The sequence below is a fragment of the Lithobates pipiens genome, unplaced genomic scaffold, assembly GCF_037356315.1.
Source record: "Lithobates pipiens isolate NorthernLeopardFrog02 unplaced genomic scaffold, aLitPip1_a1.2 Scaffold_16, whole genome shotgun sequence".
In the NCBI taxonomy this organism is placed as follows: domain Eukaryota; kingdom Metazoa; phylum Chordata; class Amphibia; order Anura; family Ranidae; genus Lithobates; species Lithobates pipiens.
In genome coordinates, this window is record NW_027507748.1 from 141,793,453 (window position 1) to 141,815,411 (window position 21,959).

Below are 21,959 nucleotides of genomic sequence, written 5' to 3' on the forward strand. Positions count from 1 at the left end.
AGAGCTATGGGTGGAAGGGAAGTTTTGACATCGCTTCCGCCCTGCAGTGTCATGGAGACAGGTGGGGGCCATCTTCCCCTCACTCATCTCCAAGCACAGCTAGGGAACGGACCCGATCGCTTCTGCTGCTGAAGCGGCGGAGGGCATTGGATCTCGGCGGGAGGGGTTGGGCCCTCTCCGGCTGCTGATAAAAGTGATCTTGCGCCAAATCCGCCGCAGAGTCCACTTTTATCTTGTGGACCACTGGCTAAATACGGGGATACCGAGGTTATGGCAGCTAGCTGCTGCCATAACAACAATATCCTCCTTCAAAATAGGGACGTACATAGGCGTGCGGCAGTCCAGAAGTGGTTAAAGGCATAGACTGCCTATGCAGATAAGAGTCATCTGCAGATAAAAAAAAACCTGGACAAAGTGTTAGTAAAGTCCAAAAAGTTTTTTTTTTAGTTTTAGATTTAAAGTGGAGCTGGATTAGAACACCTGTCTGTGTCCCCATTTAAAAAGGTTCACCCTCTCCATTTATCTTGCTTACCATTATCATTGAAACTGAAAGTAAAAGAAAATCCCACAGTTTGGGTTGTCCCCAGAAAAGTAACAGAGGGGAAATCTTCCAATGGGGACACTAGGTTAAGGTGACCAGATTTTTAAAATGAAATCAAGGGACATATTTTTTTTTTTTAATAGCAATGGCGGCAATCAGCCACTCTCTGCCCTTTGCCGCTCGCCGCCCACCTCACAGCCTGTCAAGGCTTACTCTTCGGGCTTCGGGTAATACTGGGTGGATAGCGGAGGAAGATCACTCCACCAGGGAAGGCAAGGAGATAAGCAGGCAGGAGGCTGGCTGGGACTTGAGCCAAGGCAAAAGAACATGTGAGCAGAGAGAGATGAATGGGCATGCACCTGAAACTGAAGAAATATTCCATCCGCTTCCGACCAGCACATGATCATCAGAAAGGGGCACGGATAATGGAAAAAAATACACCCCCTAAGATAGTAGGAGCAACAGAGCGGGGGCGAGTAATTCAGATTTTTTTTTTTTTATTCTGCACTGACTGTCTTTGAAATTGCCCCAGCCCCTGTTCAAATACAATCCGGGGACAAAACCGGGGACAGACTTGGTCCAGGGACAGTGTCCTCAATCCAGGGACTGTGGTCACCCTACACTAGGTAACCCGGGGGCCCCAAGAGATTACCTTCATTTACAGTGATTTCCTCTCACTTCGTATTTGGGCTATGGGAAAGGTAGTGAAGGAAAATCTCTCCAACTGTACAGAGATGGCAAAAAAAAACTGACAGGGGTTTATAACTCTCCCTTACTCTATCCAAGTAAGTAGTTCTACTAAGCAAAATTGAATAAGGCCCTTGGCTTTAAGTGTAGGCCATTTATGTACTCCCAAAGATGACATAATTCCCTTTCTGCCTTGTTGCTAGGATGTTGCTAAGGGACTTCCAGCGCTTATTTTTCGCCTCCACCATCACAGGAGTGAGCTCTCAAATGCTAAGCTCAGAGCTACTGCATCAGGGAAGAGAAAGCACATGAGAGATGGTATGAATCAGAGAAAGAGCTAATTCCTGTGATGGTGAAAGTAGGCAGTAAGAGCTAGGAATCTCTTAGCAACAAGGCAGGATAGGATGATGTAATCTCTGGGAGTTTTTCAGTCAGGCTTCAGGAGGTACAAAAATGGCCTACACCTATAGGAAGGGCATTTTTCATCTATGGTCAAAGCTGCAGCTTTTTTTTTTTTTTTATCTTCAGGCACCCTTTAAGTGCATAGGCAATTTTGGTAAAGCTGAACGATTATTTTGTTTTGATTATTCGGATAATAACCTTAAAAAAAGCGTGGTGTATAATTTTTTATTTTTAAAAAAAAAGGCAAGTTACTCTTAAAGGGGTTGTAAAGCTTCATGTTTTTTCACCTTAATGCATCCTATGCATTAAGGTGAAAAAACACCTGGCAGCCCCCCCCACGTTGTACTTACCTGAGCCCTGGAACTTGACCCGCCGAGGACACGCTGTCTCCCTGCTCGGGGTTCTCGGCTCTTGATTGGATAGACTGATAGCAGCGCAGCCATTGGCTCCCACTGCTGTCAATCAAATCCAATGATGTGGGTGCCATGGGGGCAGGGCCGAGTCATACATTCGGCAGCTATGGACGCCGAATGCTGGACTCGGGAGCGCGCCCACAAGATAACCCTCTAGGGGAAGTGATTCCACTAGGGGGTTATCTGATGTGGAGAGGAGCCGCGAGAGCCACCGGGGGGACCCCAGAAAAAGCAGGTTCGAGGCCACTCTGTGCAAAACGAGCTGCACAGTGGAGGTATGAAATGTTTGTTATTTAAAACAAAGAACCCTTACAATCACTTTAAATATCTCTATGCAGTGGTAAATATAAATAACCATCTATATGGTTAGGGAGCAAAATCTCAAATCCACTCTGAGAATAACAGACACAAGAGATATACTGTAAACTATTACAGGTTGAACCTGGTAAATGTTATTAGACTAGGAGATCAAATTTGTTATTTTAAAGAAAAAAAAACGTTTTGTTTTGTTTTGCGGATTTTCAAACAGATCTGTAATATATTATGTATGACAGACCCCCTTGATAAAAGTGACCTGCACCTGCTGTCACTTATGCTGGCCATACAAAAACAATGTCGTCTTTCAAAAAACATTTAATTTTAAATGGATTGTAAAGGGAATTAAAAAAAAATAATAATAACAAACATGTTATACTTACCTCCACTGTGCAGCTCGTTTTGCACAGAGTGGCCCCGAACCTGGTTTTCTGGGGTCCCTCGGCGGCAGTCTCGGCTTCCCCCCGAAAATACTTCTCTCGTTCATGCGAGCTCCCTCGCATGGTGAGAAGTGCTTGCGGGCACGCTCCCGTGATACAGCCGGCAGCTATAGCCGCTCACTGTATCACTCAGCCCCACCCCCCGGCACGCCACATCATTGGATGTGATTGACAGCAGCGCGAGCCAATGGCTGCGCTGCTTTCAATCCATCCACTCTAGCCAATCAATGACAAGGCTGAGCGGCAAAAAGGACATTGGAAGTGAGCATGGGACTTTCGAGGGGTCAGGTAAGTAAAACGGGGGGCTGGGGGGCGGCATTGTCAGATGTTTTTTCACCTTTATGCATAGAATGAATTAAGGTGAATTTTTTTTTACCTTTACAACCCCTTTACGAACATTTGTTCGATTTTCTCATTGCTAGTGGGGTTAAATCGTCGTTCGTTTTCGACCACAGTGACAGGAAAATTTGAAGGAGCAGAATAGAAAACTTCTTGGTGAAAGGAATTTTCAGACAGTGTATGTGGTTTTCGTTCTGAAATTAAATTAATTACAAATTGACTGTTAAAAGCAAATGTAATTTTCAAAAGACATTCTTTCATTCGGCAAATGTACAAAGATTATTTGTATGAATAGTCTCATCCGAAAATTGATGTGTATGGCCAGAATAAGGCTCGGTTTAAACCTATGCAGTTTGCTTTTTATCTGTTTCTGCAGTGCTTTCTGCTGTGCGTTTTTGCATGCGCGATTTTGCTGCGATTTGCATTATGCATTTTTATGCTTTTTTGCCCAATTTGCTGTTGGGCAGATTAACCACTTCCCGCCCGCCGTATGCATTATGACGGCCGGGCAGTGGTTCTGTTATCCTGACTGAGTGTCATATGACGTCCAGCAGGATAACATGCCGGCGTGCACCCATGGGGGCACACAGCGCAGCGATCGCCACTGCGGCGTGTCAGTCTGACCCGCCGCAATCTGATCGTGAAAAGAAGCCTCTGTTAGAGGCTTCTTACCACGTGATCAGCTGTGACCAATCACAGCTGATCATTGTGGAAACCAGGAAGTGCCGCTAAATGACTTTCCTCGGTTCGCGCTGACAGGGAGAGACAATCGGGGGCTCTCCCTGTCGGGGGGGGGGGGTCTGTGCTGATAATCAGCACATTGATTATCAGCACAGCCCCCTCAGTTGTGCCAATCACCTGACAATCAGTGCCCATCAGTAAACACAATAATACATTTTCCCAGACTTTAATAAAGTCTCCTATATATAGATTATATAGAGGCATTACTGAGCATGTGCGAGATTTGGTGTTGGCGGTGCATAATGGTTAGACAGCTGCACAGAAATCCAGGAAATTAACATGGTAGGGCTTCTGCCCACAACTAAAATGGAACATGCTTGCCTCCGAGATCAGTAAGTAACTTATGCCCCGTACACACGAGAGGGATTAAGTCTGACAGACTTCCGACGGAGTTCTAGCGGAGTTCCGCCGGAGTTCTGGCGGACTTTTCGACCGAACGGACTTGACCACACACCATCACACCAAACTCCGACGGAGTCGAACGTGATGACGTACGACTGGATTCGACGTAGGAAGTTCCTAGACAGTAGCCAATAGCTGCCCTAGCGTCGGTTTTAGTCCGTCGGAGTAGCACACACACGAGCGGATTTTTCGAAGGGGACCGGGTCCGGCGGAGTTCCGTCGGGAAAATTTAAAGCATGCTTCATTTCTAAAGTCCGTCAGACTTTAGCTTCGCTAAAGTCCGTTGCAGCCCACACACGATCGGATAGTCTGACGGACTCAGCCCGTCGGACTTTGGATGTCGAAAAGTCCGCTCGTGTGTACGGGGCATAACTATTTTTAAAGAAAGTAAAAGCGCAAAAAATATGACATGTTAGAAATGTTCATTTACAGGCTGAGACAGTTACAGAGCAGTCTTTAAAAAAAATTGTTTCGGGGACTGGAACTCCATTTTAAAAGAATTCACCAGTTCCCTACTAAAGAAGAAGTATATTTACATTTCTAATAACCTCCGTATCTTACCTCCCTTCTATTCCAGTGCTGCAGCCTCTGCACTTGTCTTTGACATTAGACAAGTCCAGGAGTGTTGAAAATCTGTGTCTCCCATTGCACGCCATGATTTCCTTCTTTTGATCCCTATGCCCCGTAGTGAAGTAGTACTAAAAGGACTCTGGCACTGACATGTTGCACGGTGAAGCCACAGAAAAAGGTTACAGCACTGAAATGGTGGGAAGGAAAGAGACAAGGGCCTCCAGATAGGTGACTATTCCTGTGACGGTTTCATTTGGTCAAACACTTGGCAGGGTCTCTTTAAATATCTGCATATACTATGATAGCTACCATTTTGGGCTAAAACATGCTAGATTTCTTCTATGAGATTATTGAACATGAAGACATTTGAGTGTTTTAAAATAGCAGTCATTTACATCTGAATTACATTCTGTTTGCAATATCAGGCTTTCACATATTCTCAAAAATCATTCAGTTCATATAAAGGATCCTGTAATTGTAGCATTTTTTAGTCCCTAATTGCTGTTTTGTAAAGCTGACTTACTTTTCTCTCTGTCCTTTTGTTACATGATCGTTTCCTCTCGTGTCTCTGGCTGCATTTCAGGCCCTGGCACCACCAGACTATCCGCTCTCTAAACACTGCTTCTACTTATCCAGCTTTCTCTTCTACATACAGCATATGCATTTTTACAGTGCCACATCACCATCACTGACTGATTATTCTTGCTGACAGGGCTCTCATTCCTTTTGTTTCATGTATTTGTGTGTTAATTGTCATGTCCTCTGGGTGGCCTTAAGCAGGGCCAGTGCTACCACTAGGCATACTAGGCAGCCGCCTAGGGTGCACTGCTGCCTAGGGTACCTGGCCGCTGGTGTTCCTACTCACCCCTCTCTGCAGCAAGCAACTAAGTCTCAGCATCAGCAGGCAGCCGTCGCTCTGATCGCATGGCGGAGGACTATATCTGTGTCCCGACTTCCAAATGAATGGAAGCAAGCAAACATCCCCTGCTGCGCCTTTGCAGGCCTTTGATCAGTCATCAGTGACCTGTGATTGCCGTCCGTGATGTGACCACAGCCAGCCAATTTGCCTCTCTGCACATATGCGATTCTTAATCCTGTGCCCCCTGGCCCTGCCCCCATCTTAGAGTCCGCTCTCCATCCTGGTTTGTCCTGAACAATGCCGGCAGAGTTATTCAAGTGCTATAGCGCCTGGCAGAGGTGCTCCGTGCTTGGTGACAGGCGGAGCCTGCCTGGAGAAGGCACTGAGGCAGGCAGAATTTAAAATTGTTCCTCACACACACTTGGCAGGGTTGCATCGTCGGATGGATGCAGAGCAGTCTGCAGAGCCCTAGACCTCGTGAGTGAAATACTGTCACTGTCTGAGATTGCATCATGGCAGATTTGCATGCAAATGTATTTGGTGTATAAAGACTGACCTGATCCGAGGGGTCAGGTCGGGTACCTCCCCTCCCCTGCCCCCTTCCTTCCCCCCTCCCTCCTTGATAGGCTGAATGGGAGCTGATGAGGCTGTATTTGATGGTCTCTGGTGAGGCTGCATTGATGTGTGCTGGTGAGGTTGCATTGATGGGTGCTGGTGAGGCTGCATTGATGGGTGCTGGTGAGGCTGCATTAATGGGTGCTGGTGAGGCTGCATTAATGGGTGCTGGTGAGGCTACATTTGATGGGCGCTTCATTAAAAAGGTGGGGTATACATGGGCAGGGCGAAGGGGGTGGAGTCCAGGGTGGAGCCAAGGAGGGGGGGCCCAAATTAGGTTTTGCCTAGGGTGTCAAAAATCCTTTCACCAGCCCTGGCCTTAAGTTATACAACTCTACAATATGAGGTTTTCAATCTGTGGTCTGCAAAGCGGTGTCCCTCCACATATCTTAGTACCTAAATTTAACTACAGGTACAGATGATTTAGGGATTTTATTCTTCCTTTTACACTTTTCATTACATTACTTTAAAGCTCTTTTCGGTGAATGCAAGGTACTCTGTTATTGGAGGAGGATGCAGATGAACATCATAATCATCTCTCCTCCAATTGCAAGATGTCTTGCATTTATTGAAAAGAATGCAAGGCTTTTTATGAATGGAGTAGGTGCTAAGCAAGTGACCCAAAGCGATCAGTGTCATGAGTGTACCGCTACCATAAGTACAAGTTTCAGAGCAGGAATATGCAGCAGCCTGACATGGATAGAGCTGACTTATTTTTACTGTGCAAATGGCCAAAAATCCTTTTTGGCCATATTCCAGCTTTAAACATATAGGAAGAAGAGTAAGACTCTACTTTCAGAGGCAATGTGAGAACACACATCATGGCTTGTACCAGTGAGAGGCCTTCTGACAGTATTCGAAAAAACAGAGATGGACTTGAATTCAGGGACTTGCTGACTTTTCTCTGGTCTCAACTGGCTCCTACTCACACCCATAGCACTGTGATGGTTGTTAGGTCCTGTGTGAAAACCATTTTCATGAAGAGCAACACACCTTGCTCCTTCCTCCGTTGCTATCCCTCTGACGAAGCCACGCCCAGTGGCGTAACGTGTAAGGGGGGGGGGGGCAGATCCAGTGAAGAAAGCTGAAGAGAATGCAGAGGATCTGAGTAAGCGAGCTCAGCACTTAAGGGACTGTATGTACATAGGGTGGAAGAGAACGCATATGATCTGTGTAAGCAAGCACAGCACTTAAAGGGACAGTGTTAAACAATACATTAAACGGAGCAATTGCTTCACAAGTTTCAGCCTCCATGTAAATTGCCCCCAGTGGGTGTCTAAAGGTGGATTTATTTGTAGTGCACCCAGTGACAGCGCACTTTTTAATGTGAGTCTATTTTCAAATTTTTACTAAATAAATGACATTTTATGGAAAGCACTATGATTTTTTTATATGTTTTGATTTCTGGATATCATTTCTGCATTTTCTGTAGTGTACTCTTAATTGGAGTTTCCAATCGCCTTGACACATCTAATATATCCCTTAAGGGCACATGCGTGTATGACCTGTAGCATATGGGTCAAAAACTGAGGTGATCTGCTAGTGGTGACAGAGGGTGTAGCACAAGGTGCTTTTTGCATCACAGAGGATATGAAACATTGAAGATTAGAGACTGTAATCTAACACATACATGTGGACTTTAAATATATTTTTCTCTCCCACCTATCAGTGCACTTGCTTTTGTAAATACTTTTCAGAGAACATAACAGAAGACATATAGATTATAGAAATAAAGATCAGGGCTACTGGCGTGGAATCAACCAGGTTATAAGGGCAACATTTTATGTTTAAGCACTGTGTTGACACCCCAGCAAAGTTGAACAAGAGCAATTATCTGTGAATGACACCAACATTCAGCTAACTACTCCCCCTATCATGTCTGTTGTCCGCTATATACATGACGTTAGATTCTTACTTGACACCTCCCCATTTTCAATCATAGTGACCCTTTATATATCAGGTACTTACCAGGATATTACTGGCTATTCCCATTCTAGAAAGTGTCATCTTCATATTCCTGCCATTCTTTTACCGCTATAATTTTACATTTTTCCTTGTTACATACTGATAGAATGTTTCTCTATAGACTACAGGCTATGGACATTCGTTTTTTTCATATTTTTAACAAGCAATAATAGAGCTTCAAATAAAGTCCTTGTGGACCTCTGCAGCTTCAGACACTATGGAACAATTCATCTTCAAATTTCACAGCAGAAACTCAACAGTTCAACGCAATTCTCTCAACATTTCAGCTTACTCTGCTCCCCCTTCCAGCAGTGACTCAGCAGCCTTCCAGCCTTCTACCCCATAATGTACACAAGGATTATGTGCGAACAGGAGGAACTGAGTTTCTGAGATAAAATAAAGATTTAAATTACTTCAGTGTTTCGGCTTTGAAATTTGAAGATGAACTGCTCCGCAGTGCTTAAGGATACTCCACTGTATCCATGGGGGGAGCAATGGTTATCATGTCCATTAAATGAGAAGTAAGTGGATTAGTAGTTTACAGAAGGAATATAATACTGTTTGTGCTTTAAACCTGAAGTTTATTTAGCTTATATTTTGCCTTCTGTTTATTATTTACCTTATCCCTGTGCTTTTTTATGCTGTGTAGACAGATTGTGGCTGGTGGGAGGAGCCAACAGGGTGCTGTAAACAGCTCCATGAAAACATCACAGCCCCCTCTGCCCTGATGTAGGCAGTGGGCTGGCCCTTGGGAAGAGATATGAAAATATGGAGGAGTGAGCATTCATGCATTTGCATGCAGACTTCCCTAAATAACGCCTACATGTGTTGCCGAGCCTCCAAAATTAAAATCCAGTTAATTTAAAGGGGCAGCCTAGGGACAGTGAGGCTGGGGAGGAAAGAGATATATATTCCTGGATGCCCTCCAGTCCAGAAATGCAGTGGGCTCTGTTTGACTTGCTGCAGCTTCTAATGCACACTGTGAAAAACTTACAGTGTGCAGTGAACTCAGAGTAAGCTGTTACAGTATAGCTGAGTTCAGCTAACAAGAAGTTTCAAGGACACCACATCTCTGGCAAAATAAATAGGTACTGTACTTCTGTACTTCTAGCCCGAAAAATGTAATTAAATTCAGTCACTATGTCTAAGGACTGATTAACTGCAATATATGACATTTTTGATCTTGTACTTTGATTAGAGTTACCACCTGTCCAGGATTCACCCAGTGAATCCCGGACTGTTCGGGAGTGGAATCCTGTCTGGGTTTGAGTCTACCTGAAACCTGGACACATTATTCAGACTGGAATATGGCTTCCCAGCAGGGTTGCTGGCTGCAGTTGTCTAAGCTGAGAGTGTCTGTTACACTCTCTTTCATGCTGTCCAAAGCCAGCACAAACAACCCCCCCCCCCCCCCAAACACAGATGGGAGAGGAGAGAGGGCTTTATCTGCACCTCTTCCTCTCAGCCCCACCCCTCTGGGTCCGCCCCCACACTCCTTAGAAAAGGAAAGTTGGGGCTGGAGATTTGAAGTCCAGCAGCCTCAGATACATCTGGATGAGAGGTGCTGACTGCCAAGGGGTGAATGAGCTCACCATCCATCCCTGTCTGTGACTGAAGTCTCATCCCTTCTATCTCTTGCCTCTGAGTGGGTACACTAAGGTAAATCAGGGTTCTCAGAGCACCCATTACTAAGGGGGTTCCCCTTTACATCAGAGTACTCAGTGTTCCCAGAGCATCCCTTATGTCAGATGCCACAGAGTCCCCCCTCACAGTGAATGGAAACTCTGTGAGTTCAAATGTAAAAGGGGAACTCTGTGACCTCTGATGTAAAGGGGGACTCTTGTTATTAACTTCATATGATTAGAAATGTTGTTTAATAGTAATATATGTATAGTTTATACCAAAAAAAATTATAATTGCTGTACGCCTCTAAAGTGGTCTGGTTTGACTTGAAGAAAAGGTGGCAACCCTAACTTAGATATTCTTTAGGAGAAAAAGTATACAATGCATCTCCGGGTTTCAGGTTATGACTACAACAGAGACTGGCAGAGCCAACAGTAGACATAACAGAGGCCACTTCTCTTGGGTCCATTGGGGATTGTAGCCATGCTAGACAGATTGACAAACTAGGACAGATAAAAGAAGTAGTATGCCATTTGATTTATATTGTATTTTGTTCCCACAGCAAAATCATCAACTCGTTTCTGGCATTCTCTTCAAGTTTCATAAGATAAATATCATGACATACTGTAAAATCAAAGCATCTGAGTTGGCAGTGAATTCCAGATATTAGGTTTATATGTGAGCTTTGTAATACAATGATTGAGTCTCTCAAATTGTCTCCAAACGTCTGCTGCATTGTGTTAATCCTTGTTTTTTTTTTTTCTAAACAGACTATAACCACCAATTCTTGCCGGACTTCCTAGATGTATCTTGGATTTTTACAAGCATTCAGTTCTTCAAATAAAATGTCTCCGCCCTTCCTGAACTTCATATGTGTTACATGCAAATAGCAACTTGTTTACTTACTAACAATATTATCTATCTATCTATCTATCTATCTATCTATCTATCTATCTATCTATCTATCTATCTATCTATCTATCTATCTATCTAATAGACTTTAATATTTTTTTAACTCAATATTTTCTATTAGCCTGCCACTGTCTGTTATAGTCAATCATAAAAGATTTATTTGTAAATCAAATTTTATATTCCTCTTCCTTTCAATCCTCTCAATAATCAGAGAACATCTGATTTTAGATTAGTTATATTAAGCAATGATGTCAAGAAATCTACACATATTACAAAAAAAGGTTAGCATGAGTGACAAAAATGCTAAACAATCCCCATTGATACATTAAACTGTCAAAGAGAAAATATATAAAAGACGTTTCTTACAGAGCCACATCTGAAGACGTTAATAACAATGCATAGTATTAAACCAAAATGAATGTTTCAATCGCTAAAATACTTACGTTTTTGCAGTTTGCACACACAAAATCTCCATCGTGGTTGACCACTCGGATGATTTCCCCGGTGGGAACACACTCGATTTTGAGCTCCATGTTCTCATGAATAGAGACAAAAACTTTTGCTGTTCTCCAGAAAGTAGGTGTCTATCCAATAATTAGCTCCTCTTTTAGGATGTTCTCTTGTCCGTCTACAAATCAACTGCGGTGTCTATACTACTGCTAGCAGGGTTTTAGGGAAGCTAAGGAAGGACTGGAAACCTAATTTCTTCCAGAACGTTATTTTAAGTGGATAATCCGGAATTATATGTTTATACAAAGCCAAGGTGAGAATGCTGACAATGAAAGTTCACGAGCGCCTTCCAGGAGGTCACAGTTGGTTCCTATAGTGTCAAGGCTTCGAGAAGCCACTAATTTATGCCCCTAGTGATTTTACTGAACTTCATAAAAGTTCAACTGGCTCCTTGGGGGCACCACTGAAGGTCAAACTGCATTAGATACAAATATGAAAGGTTTGGCATATGTCCATAGATATTAATTGTTAAGCTTAGTACACGTACGCTCAAGATTGCTGGATTGTGTAAGGTGAAAAGTTCAGTTTTGTAGGCCAGGAAAAAGTACTTGAAGTTTCTACTAACCTCCTATATATAGATTATTTAAATATACAGCAAAGTACTGCTGGATTCACAAAACAAAACATTTGCTGTTTTTTATTGGGTTTCCTGTTAAACAAATCTTGCATGTTTTACTTTTATATGACCTCTCCTGAGAATATTCTACTATACAGTGTTTTATCTTAGCAGCATCCAGTGTCTGACTTATTTTTGATTTTCGTTGTGCCAACAGATTCTACAGAATCTGCTAGAGCAGTGGTCATCAACCCTGTCCTCAGGGCCCACTAACAGGCCAGGTTTGCAAGATAACTGAAATACATCACAGGTGATATTTGCTGCTCAGTGATTTCAGTATTCTAGTCTGCATCTCCCCAATTTAATACATAAAACCTGGCCTGTTAGTGGGCCCCGAGGACAGGGTGGATGGCCACTGTGCTAGAGAAATGCATACAGATGCTGTAGGACCAATCTGGGCAGAAACCAAACAATCTACCAATATCTTTTTAGGTGTGCAAGTAGCTTTGGGAAGAAGCCCAACCAAAAGAGGGAGAAGATACAACCTCTGTGCAGATTCTTTGCTTTGTAGTGGTGTCATTGGGCTGGCCAGTATTGTACCCTTGAACTTTGTTGTACAGGTTGGACACTTCCAGTAGAGGCCACCTGGGTCAATTCTAAATGCCTAGGACCATTGATGTAGTCACTGTCTATCTGCCATTTCAATTCAGGTATTTTCCTGATTTCTTGGACCAAAATGAGAGGCTAAATTGCCTATAATACACATTTGTTGTTCACAGAGATGTACACCTCCATGGCAAATGGATGCTACAGCCTCTATAATCTACTTGCACACCTCAGAGGGCTATACACTCACACTTAAAGGGGTTCATTTTTTATTTTCTAAATAGGTTACTTTAAGCTAGTGCATTGTTGGTTCACTCACCTTTTCCTTCGATTTCCCTTCTAAGCTCTTCTACACACGGTCAGACATTCCGACGGAAAATGTCCGATTGGACAGTGTTGTCGGATAATCCGACTGTGTGTGGGCTCCATCGAATATTCAGATGGACAAAGTTTTAGAGCTGGGCTATAAAACTTTCCGACAACATGATCCGATCAGACTTTGTCCGATTGTGTGTAGAGAATTCCGATCGGACAAAGTGCCACGCATGCTCCGATCAAATTCCTAGGCCAAATCTATTGGCTACTAGCCTGAACGTAGTCCTGTCCTAAAGAAATAACGTCATCACGTTATGTACAATCGGATTTTCCGCCAACTTTGCCTGACCGTGTGTATGCAACACAAGTTTCGGACAAAATCCGTTGGATAAAATCCGACGGATTTTGTTGTCGGAATGCCCGACCGTGTGTACAAGGGCTAAATGTTTTTCTTTCTTTGTTTTCTTTGTCTGAATTTCTCACTTCCTGTTCCTCCTCGGTAAGCTGTTCAGTAAGCTGTTCTGGCTGACTAAACACCGCTCGGATGATGGTGTGAAGTTTACTGAGGAGAAACAGGAAGTGAGAAATTCAGACAAAGAAAAAAAACATTTAGAAGGGAAATCGAAGGAAAAGGTAAGTGAACCAACAATGCACTAGCTTAAAGGAACCTATTTAGAAAATAAAAACAAACCTTTACACCCCTTTAAAGTAGGTGGGAAAACTGGAATGTGCTAAGGGCAACATATAGTGGTAAGACTGGGATCTGCAGCCAGTTTTACAGTAAATAAGGTCTATAAAAGGCATCAGCATTTGTTTGTAATATAGTGGCTAAAAGATTGTAGGAGGTGAACAGTATTAATATTTTTTTTAAGTCAACCCCCAGCTGATTAAATTAGAGAAATACTTTCAAAAAGTAATTTGTCATGGGGATATAGTATATTATATTCTTAATTATCTTAAACTATTCTAAATTCTATTCTAAATTACTAATCACAAAAAATGAACATAACTACTGTGGCTGGTGCAGACTCTAAGCACTGAAAGTCTGAAATCAGTTCTTAGGGTAGGCTAAGTTCACACTTCTCTGAAAAGAATCCATGGTGGGTCACATATAAAATTACATCTAAGCTGCTATTAGGTGATCAGGAGGCATTCCTGCTACCTTTTAAATGCCTTTTGTTTTTTTGTCAATTCTCATTGGGACTAATGCTCCACTACCATGAGCCAATTGCTTGGCTCGTGGTTGTGGAACACACCTATTGACTTGAATGGGTCAAAAACAATTGAGTACTGTCCGTGACACTTTTTTTATTTGCTTTTTATTTGTGTTGCTTTTATTTTATTCTGCAAAAACTTATTTGACATAGAGAGAAAAGATTCAACATCATACAGACATGAAGATTCAAACGAAGCAGCTAAAAACAGACGATCGCTGCGAGGGGACATTTACAGTCAAATGCTCCGTCCTTAGGCTGTAGAAGGATTCTGATGTTGTTTCACTTGTAATAATAATTAATAATTATAATTAATTCTAGTCATACAACATTAGAATTCAACTATAGCTTGTGGGCAGAGCATTCAACCGGAAATGTGCGATTGCGGCGTCAGAAAGTTTAGCTGCTTCGTCGAATCTTCTTAGAACATCCGACAGGCACCATAAACCTTCAATTGACAGATTCAACCTTAATTCGGATTTTCGTACAAATGCATTTTTTAACGGAACTAAATGAATAAAAAACGAATTTCGGTTTAGCTGCTTCGTCAAATCTTCTTAGAACATCTGATAGACACCATAAGCCAGCCTTTAATTGACAGATTCTACCTTAATTAATTTGGATTTTCATCCAAATTCCTTTTTGTAATGAAACCAAATAAATAAAAATGAATTTCAGGAGTAAATAAATGTATTTTTTGTACAAAACTGAAATTCCGAAACAAAATATTTCAGTGTGCACATGTCTATTGGACACTGCAGTGTTTGCTTTACTCTATCTCTGCATTTTGCAAGTTATTCATTAAATGTAGGGCGTAGTGTGGAGCCTGTAGTGTCTTACTGAGTTTCCTGTGCATTATGCAATAGAGAAAAAAAAAAGAAGAAAACGCAAATATAATTTTGGGTGGTCTGACCCCTTAAAAGATATATTGTCCACCCAACTAAACTACAGAAGACAATACAGTTACTTCCTTGTATTCATGATAAGTACATTTTATAACACTTTATGTAACCAAGGATATGTAATCTGTAACAATTTTGAAAACTCTGGAATTTTATCTGCATTTTCCAATCTCAGCATCTTTCCTGGGCAAAAGGAACAGGTCAGATTTAAGCACCCAAGTGCCATTAGATGCCATTAGATAAAGTGAATTTCCTGTTTTTGCTCTGTTAACTTTTTTTTTTTTAAAGATAATAGTGTTGCAAAATATGAAACAGATATTTAAATATAACTCTAGCCAAGGGTAAAATATGAAGAAATTGTTGCACGCAAAACTTTGTCACAGAGGCAGACTTATTTAAAAAAAACAGTGGGTTCTAAATTAATTTCTGCTTTGAGTTTCAATATCATAAAAGGCCTCATGCACACTGGACGTCCCCTGCTTGTTATGCCCCATACACACTATCAGTTTTTCTGCTGAGTTTTTCCTTCAGATTTACCAAAACCATATAATATGAGGTCAGACCTTAGGAGTTTCAATTTGTATACAATCAGGCAGGCCCTTGCACTACATGGTTTTGGTAAACCAGCAGAAAAACTGTAAGCCCTTGTACACACGGTCGGACATTCTGACAAAATATGTCCAATCGGACCGTGTTGTCGGATAATCCAACCGTGTGTGGGCTCCATCTGACTTTTTCTGTCGGAATGTCTGACCAACAAAGTTTAAGAGCTGGATATAAAATTTTCTGACAACATGATCCGATCTTTGTAGAGAATTCCGATCGGACCAAGTGCCACGCATGCTCAGATCAAATTACGAGACCAAAGCTATTTGGCTACTAGCCTGAACGTAGTCGCGTCGTAACAAACAAACGTCATCACGTTCTGAACGATCAAATTTTCCGACAACTTTGCCCGACCGTGTGTATGCAACACCAGTTTCGGACAAAATCCGTCAGAAAAAAACTGATGGATTTTGTGGTTGGAATGTCCGACCGTGTGTACAAGGGCATAGTGTGTATTGGGCTTTAGACTATGTGTCCATACACACATAGACTTTTACCAGCATTTCATGGCAGTAAAGTTTAGAGGCAGAAAAAAAAACCCACTACAAGTGTGTCCAGGGGTAGCAGAATTTGGGCAGAAAAAATGTTTGATGCATGTGAATTTGTCTAAAGGCACATTAATGCTTGAGCGTTAATTCATTTCAATGGGCATAAAAAATTCTTGTGGCCAATGAAATTAATTAAAGCCCAAGTGCTTGATGCCTGTAAATGCGCCAAAACGCTTGTAAAAGCTTTAGACACATTTACAAGCGTCAGGCGTTTTTCTGAAAAAACGCTGCTGCCATAAGGAAACGCTTCTAGGAGAGTTAAAAAAAACTTCCTGCATGAGGCCTAAATCTGCACTGGTTGTGTTGTAGACATGTCAGTCTGTCACACAGTGAGCAAGACATAATGGCACCCATGAGTCAATGGGCAAGAACATAAGGGTTGCTTTGAGGAGTCACATGATAATCTAAATAGGAAGGAGTATAACAGCTCTTCTATTTCTCTGTAGATTTTCAAAGTTCTGAATGTAAAGCATCTCAGTTACAGTAGTACATCCTGTTTTTTATAATATGGCACATCATTCACGAATGCCAAAGACAGCATGGATAAAATGGCTTGGGGATAATATCATTATTGCATGGCAGCACTTCTGACCTGCATTAAGTGGCAGGGGGTTTCATTCCTACAACTTTTGTGATCCCATCCCTGTGGCACTGCCTACGTTTTGAAAGCTAAAGCTCACACTAAATAATGATATTGCAGGCTATCTACTGAAGACTAAAGTTGGTGGAGTCAGATTGACCTTTAGCATGCAAACACACAGCAGCATATTTGTGCTATTTGTGGGAAGCTATGCTCACATTTTTTTGCAATGTGCTGTTTCTAGGCATAAGATTAATATAAATTAGTTTTATCCCTGTGACACCATTAGGGCTAAGTGAGGAAGTGCTAGGGATGCAGACAATAGTTCTTATCTGGCAGTATTTTTAAGATTCCGAGCTATTTCCTGTTTATATTCTGAACACAGAAATAACTGTTTATCATACACAGTAGGCAAGATTTGAAATGTCCAAAAATTGGGCTAAATAGGGAAAGTGGAAGCCAATGAAATGTTTTTGATAAAACTGTTTCCTTTTCTAATAGAAATATGACATAACAGTTACGTCTCTCAAGCCACTACTATCCTTAAAGGAAAGCTACACCCAAGAAAATAGGTTAAATATCGTGATCCTCAATAACTGTTTTTCCAACCCAGGGGTCATCTTTGACGAGGAAAATGTATATAGTACATCGAATATTAACGTATGTAGAGTTGTTCTGAGTTCTCTATAAACTGTATACTGTGAACCTTTGTTTTTTTTACCTTAGACTGTAAGCTCCTTGAGGGCAGGGACTGTTGTGCAATATATAATATGTAAAGTGATGTGTAAATTGACATGCTAAATAAGTATTTGTAATAAATAAATATACAGTATCTCAAAAAAGAAAAGTGAGCACACCCCTCACATTTTTGTAAATTTTTTTTATATCTTTTCATGTGACAACAATGAAGAAATTACACATTGCTACAATTAGTTGTGAGTGTACAGCTTGTATAACAGTGTAAATGTACTGTCCCCTCAAAATAACTCAACACACAGCCATTAATGTTTAAACCGCTGGCAACAAAAGGGAGTACATCTCTAAGTGAAAATGTCCAAATTGGACCCAATTAGCCATTTTCCCTCTCCATTTTCATGTGACTCGTTAGTGTTACAAGGTTTCGGGTGTGGATGGGGAGCAGGTGTGTTAAATTTGGTGTTGTCACTCTCACTCTCTCATACTGGTCACTGGCAGTTCAAAATGGCACCTCATGGCAAAGAACTCTTTGAGGATCTGAAAAAAAGAATTGTTGCATTACATAAAGATAGCCCTGGCTATAAGAAGTTTGCCAAGACCCTGAAACTGAGCTTCAGCATGGTGGCCAAGACCATACAGTGGTTTAACAGGACAGGTTCCACTCAGAACAATCCTCACCATGGTCGACCAAAGAGGTTGTGCTCAGCGTCATATCCAGAGGCTGTCTTTGGGAAATAGACATATGAGTGCTGCCAGCATTGCTGCAGAGGTTGAAGGGGTGAGGGGTCAGCCTGTCAGTGTTTAGACCATACGCCGCACACTGCATCAAATTGGTCTGCATGGCTGTGGTGCCAGAAGGAAGTCTCTTCTAAAGATGATGCACAAGAACACCCGTAAACAGTTTGCTGAAGACAAGCAGACTAAGGACATGGATTACTGGAACCGTGTCCTGTGGTCTGATGAGAACAAGATAAACTTATTTGGTTCAGATGGTGTCAAGTGTGTGTGGCGGCAACCTGGTGAGGAGTATAAAGACAAGTGTGTGTTGCCTACTGTCAAGCATGGTGGTGGGTGTGTCATGGTTTGGGGCTGCATGAGTGCTGCCAGCACTGTTGAGCTACAGTTCATTGAGAGAAACATGAATGCCAACATGTACTGTGACATACTAAAGCAGAGCATGATCCCCTCCCTTCCCTTTGGAGACTGGGCCTCAGGGCAGTAATCTAACATGATAACGACCCCAAACACACCTCCAAGATAACCAGTACCTTGCTAAAGAAGCTGAGGGTAAAGGCGATGGACTGGCCAAGCATGTCTCCAGACCTAAGCCCTATTGAGCATCTGTAGGGCATCCTCAAATGGAAGGTGGAGGAGCGCAAGGTCTCTAACATCCACCAGCTCCATGATGTCATCATGGAGGAGTTGAAGAGGACTCCAGAGGCAACTTGTGAAGCTCTGGTGAGCTCCATGCAGAAGACGGTTAAGGCAGTGCTGGAAAATAATGGCCACACAAAATATTGACACTTTGGGCCCAATTTGGACATTTTCACTTAGGGGTGTACTCACTTTTGTTGCCAGCGGTTTAGACATTAATGGCTGTGTGTTGAGTTATTTTGAGGGGACAGCAAATTTACACTGTTATACAAGCTGTACACTCACTACTTTACAAATTGTAATTTCTTCAGTGATGTCACATGAAAAGATATAATAACATGTTTACAAAAATGTGAGGGGTGTATTCACTTTTGTGAGACACTGTATATATATTTGTGTTTTAATCCAGGGCCTCCATGTATGTGGCCACTGTGCTTGTGCAGGTTAAAAACCAAACTCAAGCTGTTGAATCCCCAAAAATGGCACCATTAAATATGGTCTACAATTACACAACACACATCTAGTCTAGATCTCATCAATCAGGGACCCTGACATAAACACTATACTGTAATACTCACATCAGCACTTAACACATATATAATTCACATGACAGTTTTTCAGGCATATCACCCCACAGTCCACTCCTGTCCCACCCTCATAACCACTTGATCTTTGTGGTAACACAAAATAAATATTTCCACTGTTGATGTAATAAAATATTCTATACAATTGTATTTTTGCAGGCTCACATCAGGGACAGATGTAATCAAATATTGAAATAAGGTTTTAACAGCTCTAAATAATGCCAGTTTAAATAGGGACCTAATTCATCCCTCGATGGCAATACATTTTCTCCTGATGGTATCCAGCCACTGTCAGAAAATTCAGATGGCAATCCTGTCACTTCCTGAATGATTATAATTTTTTCTTCTTAATGGGGGTAATGCGCTGCAACCGCCGAGCCAATCGCTTGAGTCATGGTTGCGCTGTAGCTCCATTGAGTTTAATGTCTGAATCTGTCAACTCGGCATGATGTTGTAAATTTGCAGTAGTAGCATTCCCCCTGGTCATAACACCCCATGCATTACAGAGCCTGAAAATCTACAAAAGCCATCAAAAATCTTATACGGCTGAGCACACTGTAAAGACACAAAAAAGTAAAATTATTTTGTTTGTTCATTATACCCCTTTTTATGGAACTTGTACCAGAAACACAATAAATAGCAATCAAACAGATCCCAGATCTGCCATAAACAGCTAGAAAGACAACACTGACAAGGGAAAAGGGAGTGGAATAGGCGGATTAACTTTGAACGTGATATGGCTCTGTTCCCAGGCATTGTAAATGAACAAAATAAGCAAATACAAAATAAAACACAACTCTTGCTGCCTACCTTAGAAGAGACATACATATTTTATAGAACAGTTTAACATCCTGCATAGATGCCCCTTCCTCAAGCCAAACTCCGCATAACCTTTAGACTAGACAGGGGTAATGAATTAAAATTCAAGGAGGTCCGGTCGCCAAAATTTTCTTTGGGCCGAGGTCCGAATCTGAAGTCTGCGCTATGACTCAGAAAGATTGTAGTCACTGTATATCTATCAAAAACATGAGAAATGTACAATTTCCTTAGCATTTCAACAATATTATTGCTACGGTTTCCTCCACACACTTTGGTAATCTGTAAATGTAAATGTCCCCATTAGTTTTCCCCCTTACATCAGTTGCCCCTATTAGAGTAATTCATTAATTCATTGCCCCATCAGACTACCCCCAAAAATAAGTTGCCAAAGGCAGACTACTCTCTTACATCAGGCATTCTTGTCAGAGTGCCCACTTACATCAGGTTTCTGCAATGGAAAGCCCCCTTACAGCTGGTGTCTCCCATCAGTGTGCCCCCTTATACAATTTGTCACCATCAGAGTGCCCCATTATATAAAGGTGCCCTCTTGCATAGGGTATCCACATCAGCGTGCTCCCTTACATTAGATGTCACCATAAGTGTGCCTCCTTACATCAGGTGTCCCCACCAGATCAGATGTGCCCATCTGATTGCACTTTAAATTAGGTGTGTTCTTCACAGTGCCCCTTTACATCAATTGTCCCCATCACCGTGCTCTTACATCAGGTGCCCCCATCACAGTGCCCCTTTACATCAGATGTCCCCATCACAGTGCCCCTTTACATCAGATGTCCCCATCACAGTGCTTCTTTAAATCAGGAGTCCCCATCACAGTGTCCCTTTACATCGGGTGTCGCCCCTTTACATCGGGTGTCCCCATCACAGTGCCCCTTTACATCGGGTGTCCCCATCACAGTGCCCCTTTACATCGGGTGCCCCCATCACAGTGCCCCTTTACATCGGGTGCCCCCATTACAGTGCCCCTTTACATCGGGTGCCCCCATCACAGTGCCCCTTTACATCAGTCGTCCCCACCATAGTGCCCCTTTAAATCAGGTGTCCCCATCACAGTGCCCCTTTACATCGGGTGTCCCAACCACAGTGCCCCTTTACATCAGGTGTCCCCATCACAGTGCCCCTTTACATCGGGTGCCCCCATCACAGTGCCCCTTTACATCGGGTGCCCCCATCACAGTGCCCCTTTACATCAGGTGCCCCCATCACAGTGCCCCTTTACATCAGATGTCCCCATCACAGTGCTTCTTTAAATCAGGTGTCCTCATCACAGTGCCCCTTTACATCGGGTGTCCCCATAACAGTGCCCCTTTACATCGGGTGTCCCCATCACAGTGCCCCTTTACATCGGGTGCCCCATCACAGTGCTTCTTTAAATCAAGTGTCCTCATCACAGTGCCCCTTTACATCGGATGTCCCCATCACAGTGCCCCTTTACATCGGATGTCCCCATCACAGTGCCCCTTTACATCGGGTGTCCCCATCACAGTGCCCCTTAACAAAATGTGCACATCAGGGTGTCCCTTAACATAAAATAAGGGTCATGCTGATGGGCACATTTTATATTAAGGGGCACTCTGATGTGTGTGCCCATCAAAGTGCCCCTTTTAATATAAAATGTACCCATCAGTGTTGCTCTTAAAATAAAATATGCCCATCAGCATGCCCCTTAACATGAAATAAGGGTCACATTGATGGGCGCCTATTATGTTAGGAGGCACTCTGATGGACAAATTTTATTTTAAGGGGCATGCTGGTGGGTATATTTTTAATGTGCACATCGATGGGCATATTTTGTAAGGCACATTTT

The 21,959-nt window shown here is 42.4% G+C and overlaps 1 protein-coding gene across 1 annotated transcript in view; it reads right to left on the reverse strand.

Moving 5' to 3' along the window:
• MYO1C (myosin IC) overlaps positions 1-11,432 on the reverse strand; it is a 352,367-nt gene extending 340,935 nt beyond the window's left edge. The window contains exon 1 of the mRNA XM_077480547.1: positions 11,268-11,432. Coding sequence (XP_077336673.1) covers positions 11,268-11,357 — 90 coding nt within the window. The 5' untranslated portion in view covers positions 11,358-11,432. The remainder of the gene's footprint in view (positions 1-11,267) is intronic.
• Between the last annotated feature and the right edge of the window lie 10,527 nt (positions 11,433-21,959).